Source organism: Salmo trutta, chromosome 13 (assembly GCF_901001165.1).
Source record: "Salmo trutta chromosome 13, fSalTru1.1, whole genome shotgun sequence".
NCBI lineage: Eukaryota > Metazoa > Chordata > Actinopteri > Salmoniformes > Salmonidae > Salmo > Salmo trutta.
Window position 1 is genome coordinate 54,096,512 of NC_042969.1, and position 7,316 is coordinate 54,103,827.

The 7,316-nt window shown below is 44.8% G+C and overlaps 1 protein-coding gene across 2 annotated transcripts in view; it reads left to right on the forward strand.

Annotated features, from left to right (window-relative positions):
• LOC115206049 (large neutral amino acids transporter small subunit 4) overlaps window positions 1-7,296 on the forward strand; it is a 30,524-nt gene extending 23,228 nt beyond the window's left edge. The window contains exons 9-14 of one of the 2 annotated variants that reach the window (XM_029772601.1): window positions 1,427-1,570; window positions 1,669-1,795; window positions 2,087-2,219; window positions 2,641-2,714; window positions 2,825-2,948; window positions 3,224-7,296. In XM_029772601.1, coding sequence (XP_029628461.1) covers window positions 1,427-1,570; window positions 1,669-1,795; window positions 2,087-2,219; window positions 2,641-2,714; window positions 2,825-2,948; window positions 3,224-3,385 — 764 coding nt within the window. In that variant the 3' untranslated portion in view covers window positions 3,386-7,296. The remainder of the gene's footprint in view (window positions 1-1,426; window positions 1,571-1,668; window positions 1,796-2,086; window positions 2,220-2,640; window positions 2,715-2,824; window positions 2,949-3,223) is intronic. The other variant, XM_029772602.1, reaches the window with a different exon arrangement.
• The last annotated feature ends 20 nt before the right edge of the window (window positions 7,297-7,316 follow it).

The following is a 7,316-nucleotide window of genomic DNA, read 5'->3' on the forward strand; positions in this document are numbered from 1 at the left end:
CTTTTGTGGATCGGTTGTGAGAGCAAAATTGTAAGATTATGTTATAATGCTGTAATTGCATCAAATGGTTGTTTTATGCAACAGAATAGAGGGTTCATATAACTCTGTTGTGTCTGTGTGAACTGAAAGTGGGCCTCTGGGGGATTTAACACGGACAGGAAATGCACAATGTTTTTGGGTGATACCACATTCCAGAGCGTGAGTTAATATTTCTGTACTGGGGTATCAGGGGGAGATGGCTCCAGTATGGAGTTGGGGGGCCAGACCCTGGTCTCTACACAACAAGGACCATTTTTACAGCAGATACTGTCTAAAGTGAATTCTAAGTATCTTTCATACAAAATCTTAACCTTGTGACCCATTCCATACACCTGTTGTGTGTCATGTAGACTCAAGGAGGATGGACTTTGCTATAAGATGCTGTGGCTCAAACCAGCTGGTTGAGTTCTCAGTGATCACCTTCAGGGGTGGTTACCGACCAGCTCCCGTACTGCAGTAATTAAATAATACAGTTTGATTGTTTTGAAGAAATCTAAAAGTTTCTCTTTTTGATTACAAAAATTCCACCACACGGTTCTTATATCAGCCAACTCATTATGGGACTGTTTTGTATTTGGTGATGGCGACTGTTGCCAGTATAGGCTAAGTATTTTGAAAATGATCACGGTGTGTCAAGAATGTAAACCTAAGGTAGGAGTGCTGATCTAGGATCAGACCCCCCCCTTTTCAATTCATGGTGATCTAAAAGACAAAACTGATCCCAGATCCTACGCTTTGTGAATAATATCCTAACTCAGGGGAGGGGAGACACAGGGGAGACCCAGTGTTATAGATGGAGACAGACTGAACCACCTGCTCTAATGTACTGTACCAGCCTGTAAGCCCCTTGTCCAGCCAGTATGTCAACTATGGTCCAGTCTCCAGAGCATTGGAGAGATACCTGCAGCACTGGGTAATAAACGCTGGACACATCTGTGGCGTGACAATTCAAACTTTTCCACTGCCCTGCCTCAGCTTTTACAGATTTGAGATCAGTAGATGATTAACGGACCATGGCCCCAGGCCCCTTGCGTACAGCACGGGCCCCCACATATTATCTTGCCATCATGTTACAGAGCTTCCCTGTTTCCCTACCTCCATGTTGTTTCTGAGGTGAAGCAGCTCTGCTCTGGTAGTTTTCCATCACAGCATGTGGAGGAAATGAAAGAAGGCATATCCTGTACAGTACACACAGGAAAAACCTCACTCCAATCTGATAAAAAATATATAATCCTGTGTATCATCATCCAATAATAAATCGAGTTATTCTGCATTCTGAGATTGAACGCAGCATCACTGTTTAAACTTCAGTTTTACTGGAGTAAATGGTAAGGTACTGTGTTCTGCTGTTGTTGACGTTAATCTGTCTCTCCTCCTGTGTCCACAGCCCAGTCCTTCATGAAGAGTGTCCTGAGTCCTATCTTCATGCTCAGCCTGATCACCATGTGTGTCACCCAGCTGAGGCTTATCTTCTACATGGGAGCCATGAACAACATCCTCGAGTCGCTGTCCGACAGAGACTTGAGCACAGGTGTGTGTGCGTGCGTGTGCGTGCGTGTCTGTCTTGAAAATGTGTGAGTATAAGCTTTGGTGGCAATAACATGTCTCTGTCTCTCCTGCCGTTCACAGTGAGTGTGTACACCTCCATTTTCGGAGTGCTGCAGCTGCTCTGTCTGATGACCGCTCCTGTGATCGGGTACATCATGGACTGGAAACTCAAAGAGTGCGAGGATGAGAACGCGAAGCCGGGCAAAAAGTGAGTTTCACACGCACGAGCGCACCTGAGCTCGCACGCACTCACTCACTCACTCACTCACTCACTCACTCACTCACTCACTCACTCATGTGCATGCACACACACACACACACACACACACACACACACACACACACACACACACACACACACACACACACACACACACACACACACTCCAACAGAGAAATCCCCTGCCTCCCAGATAGTCCCCCAGCATCCACAAGACACTACTATGTTATCTGTATAACCAGGGAGTATGTGTGTAACATGTGATGTCCCCTCTGATAGAGATCTTACCCAGCCCAAGCGTCGTGACAGACAGATCCAGAAAATCACCAACGCCACACGGGCCTTCATCTTCACCAATCTGCTACTGATGGGCTTCGGGGTCACCTGCCTCGTCCCCAGCCTCCCTCTCCAGGTAAATCATCCCTCTGTTTCCTCTCCTCCAGCTCTCCTCCATCTCCATCTCGCTCTCTCTTTCCTCTCCTCTCGGAGCTGTGGAGAAGCACACATTTCACTGTGTGTTTTCCCAGTGTTTTGTAAAGCCCTCCTAGAGCCAAAGGGAGAGATCTTGGTGCAGAGAAAGAAAGAGAGTGACTCACATGTTATTGCAGTTGAGCCATTGTTTAATGCACCAGTGTCCCCTGGTGGACATAAGTGTCATTACAAGTTATGCAAGTTATTTCCAACCCTGTTCTGGGAACATCTCTGTCAAGCCATTATTTATTAAACATGGACTCCATTTTAGGATGGAGGGACAGGGCACCATGCATGCCCTGGGTCTGTAGATTCTACAACACATCATGATGAACTATTTCTCTTTTCTTCTCTGCATTCAGATTCTATCGTTTATTCTACACACCATTGTGAGAGGATTCATCCACTCTGCGGTTGGAGGGCTCTATGCTGCTGTGTAAGTGTGGAGTGTGTGTGTGTGTGTGTGTGTGTCTGTGTGTGTGTGTGTGCGTGCGTGCGTGCCCAGTCCCTTCCACACAAGCACCTCATGCTGGTTGTCCTCCTTAGGTACCCGTCGTCTCAGTTTGGCAGTCTGACAGGCATGCAGTCCCTCATCAGCGCCCTGTTTGCCCTGCTGCAGCAGCCCCTCTTCATGGCCATGATGGGCCCCCTGAAGGGAGACCCCCTATGGGTAAGAGAGCAACGACCTTTCACCCTTTCCAGAGCCAAACTACAGCATGCCTATTACTCACCAATGCTGAAGACCCAAGTATACTAATGTGCTATGAGCATAATGCTGCATAGGCTCCTGGATATGACTGATGTGTAGCAGCCACCTTGTACTAAATCAATCTGCCCAGAGTACATGTCATAGCGCACACTGCTGTCCCGATATGAAAAACAACACAGCCGTTCCCTCCATTCTGCTCACTGATGATGTCACTTCCTGTGTGTGGTTGTGCGCAGGTCAACGTGGGCCTGCTGGGGCTGACGGTGCTGGGCTTCTGCCTGCCTCTCTACCTGCTCTGCTACAGCCGCCAGCTCCAACGCCAGAGGCAGGAGCGCGAGGAGGACCCCAAGATCTACGTCCAGATCAACAACGGCAGCAAGCCCGAGGCCTTCGTCTAGAGAGACAGACTGACGGACGGAGACTTGTTTCAACAACGAGAAGGAGGAACGGAGAGTGTGAGGAGGGGAGAGGTCACAGGTGTGACTGAACTGTATGATGAATCGCAACCTCGCCCACCAACTCCGGTCCCTCTAACCGTCTGCACTTGCACTCAGACGATACTCTCTCTCTCTCTCACACACACACACAACTCCCTTACATTCCCCCTCACACACAGACACACATACAAACACATACACACAAATGCCCACTGCCAAACACACTCTGTCAAACCTACAGTATATGTTCACAAATCTCAGAGAACTACTATGATAAACACACACACACACTTTTCCACTCCCCAGAACATCATTGACTACATACACTGTGAAAGACACGCAACAACACACACGTTGTGAAACCTCTTCAACACACACACACACGGTTCCTTTTCCAGGGACACATCACCACTGAAATGAGAAAGGACAACCGCGGGTCTGTGAACTGAGGAGAAAGGAGAGAAGAAGAGGGAGGAGGATCTCCAGGACTTTCTCCTCCCTTCCAGTCCCCTCTTTGTTTCAGTGCTCTATCATTTGTTTATTTCATTTTTTTGTCAATGATGCCATGCTCACTCCTGCCTGTCAATGCAAAAAGAGGACACTGATTCTCCGGTCACCCTGCGAAAAGAAAAGGAAGCAAGCGCTCAACGCCATGTCAAAGACCTCCCGTGCTGGATGTGGTGACTTGTACCAGATGAGCAGATGCCGTCCTCCTCCTCACAATTATAATACCCACCACCAGTGTTTTTACATGTGTTTTCAATGATGCCAGTAACGACGACGAGTATCGCCTCACTTTCTAATTCTGATCCAAGTTAGTCTCACACCGTCTCGTACTGCACTAGGGGTTTTCTACTTCACACCCTGAGAACTGGTTTAATGATTAGGACTTTATTGAAACGTTATCGAAACATTTATTGGCGATAGGTCTGTATTTTTCTCTGTGGTTGTTACTTGTCAATGCCGCTCTGTTGTCACAAGTAGTTTGGACTGGAGGTAGAAGTGAAACAGGTTGTATAGAAGTTCCAGTACTCCAAATGGTGCTAAGTGTTCATCCTGCCATAACGTTCCAATTTGGTTCTGTAACGTTGCCATCACATTCTGTAATGTTGGGGATAGTCGTCATTGTAAATGAATTGGTAAGAATGGAACCTCATGCAACCTTTAGAAGCTAGTCGACGTAACCTTCTCATCTAGCGAGTGTTCCTTCCAGTGTCTCAAAGACCAAACCTGGTGACTCTGTCTTTTAGTTTTCTTGTTGAAGATAACAGAGGCGTGGAGTGTTAAAGCCACAGAGAAGCTGTGGTTTTAAGACTGTTTCAAACAGCTCTAGGAGACTAGAAAGCAAAGGCATGTTTTTTGTAACACTCAGCACTCTAGGTAAAAGCCTGAGGTAATGGCTTTGCTTTGAGTCAGTTTGAGCTGAGAGTAAGTGATTAGGCCAATGGGTTTCCAGTGTGCAGTGTGCAGGCCAGCGTTTTACTTCTAGGGAATAATATGTGGCTGTGCTTCAAACAAAGCGCGTCACAGGTTGAAACAAGCCTCTTACCGGTAATAATGTGCCACAACAACATACGGTACAGCACAGCTGTAGTCCGTTGGCCGTTGGCAGTCCGTTTTGTCGTGCAAAATGAATTTCTTATTGACTTGGTGTGTTTTCTTTTTATTTGTGATGACCAGATTTTGTTTTTGTCAGGAGATCTGGTTTTTAAAAAGTAATAGCTTTATCAACTGCATTTTACCTGCAATATGATACTGGCATACTGTTCAAGCTTTTGCTTTGTTTCAAGACAAATGTGATTTAGTACAAATGGTTTTACGAGAAATGGTTTTAGATAGATAGGAGATGTGTAGCTTAAGGTGAACTGTGGTTGCTATGGGCCTATACCTGCCACTGTTCTACAGGGCCTGAATTACATGGATGAATTTCAATTCTGATTCGCTATAGCAATAAGTACTTATGTGAGTTGCTGAGCAATCCTCTACTCTTCCCGGCAACACATAACTCTATGAACAAACATTGTTGTCCAACCACACACATACACACACACAATGCAAGAATGTGGATTGATATAATGTAATGTTTATTACAAAGGTGCTTCTCAATGACAGGAACATGGACTCATATTTTACTTGATGCACTGGCCAGGTAGTGACCATCTAGTTCCTGTATCTATCAATGGTCTCACTTTGTAGTGACAAATTACTTGAATTATTGAATTCCAACTTGAACTTTGATTCACTTTTCAAATCAAAAAGGGAGACAGAGAGATGCTTGAATATGATATCTGATTTGAAATCCACACTCTTGCAGCTGTTGTGAATGTTGTGATCTTGGGACCCAGGTGGGCGGGCAGGTCATGATAGGACGTTATGTTCTTGAATGATCTGTTGCAGGTAACATACACCGGAGAGAGAGAGTGTGAGCACTTGATTGCTGTAGCTCTACGTCCGCAGATACCGTATTTAGACTGGACAGGACACCTGCTTTTCCTCAGTCACAAACAGAAGCACTTCCAAAGACAGCCATGTAACCAGCAGATTGCCTCTCTATGTGCAGATGATTTGAGACGTGGATACGGCAAGTTGGTGCCCCGCCCTTTCTCATCATGACCCGTCACATTGATCCATCCATGTCCAAACCACTGTCCTGAACTGTTGCACTGACACACCTGTTTCTCCACTGCAGTCTCACCCAAACACAACCACCCACCCAAGAGATCCTTCACATACTGGCGATGGAACTGAGAGACAATGCTAGAATCCCCAAAAGCTTCAGGAATGAAATAAGTGAGAACTGAATGGCACATATGCACCTTAGTCCTCGTATCAGGATCACAATGCTATTTTTCCGAATGGCCTGCACTGAAATATAACATAGACAGTGCACCTCTTGCTGGTTCTGCATGTTAGCATAGAATGTATTCCCAGTAGTTTTTTTTATTCATAGAGTAATGACATCGGAACTGCAAGAAACTGTTATTTTTGTTACTTACCGCGGGTGGTCTTAGTCTCTCTTGTATGCACCGTCCAGTAGGTCCCTGTCCCTCAATATAGAATGGCTCCTTGCTACTGACTGCTGTTTGGGCCTGTCTGTTTGGGTTTCTCGATTTCAAGGATCTACGCATACACACACACACACACACACACACACTGATAGAGAAACAGGTCTAGACATCTTCACTTTGAACATCACTCTCCTTGTCGTTTACATGAATTTATTTAGCGAAAAAAGAAAAAGCATGTATAGCCCTATAGACTGCTTCTCATGGCTTGAACATGTGACTAGAGATTGCAGGTGGATTCTGATAATGATGCTATACTGTACTCCAGCACAATGAATGTGGGGTTGGGATGATCTTCATTCCCTCAGTATGGGAGAATTAGTACTTTTTACACTGCCATACCTTAAACTGTCATTCTACTCAAAATGCCATCACCGTAGTTATTTTCTAGATGTGACATACTTTTACTACTATCCCCTTCCCTGGGATGTAAAGTGTGATTGATTGACTGGCTATTCTCTGATGATGAAAAACGAGCAGTGTTTTTTTTGGATAGAGTGTTTTAATGGTTTTGTGTCACTTTTAGACATTGAGCGGGAACTTCAGCTGAAACACCAATGCTTTTCCCTGACTTGTACCTTGTTTTTTTACTCAGATGTTTATTTTGTTGTTTTACATTCTCCTTTTTGGTGTTTGTTTCAATATTTCATGTCTAAATACTGTATATTGGATCTCAAGTTCTTGTTTTTGTCTTCTATCACATTATAGCCATTGTAATTGACATTTTGAGTTGTCTAAATGAGAAAAAAAATCTATATATGAAAAACATAAACAGATTAATTTCTAAAATAAAGTGTCCATTTGTAATTGTTTGACCTTGTTTGAGG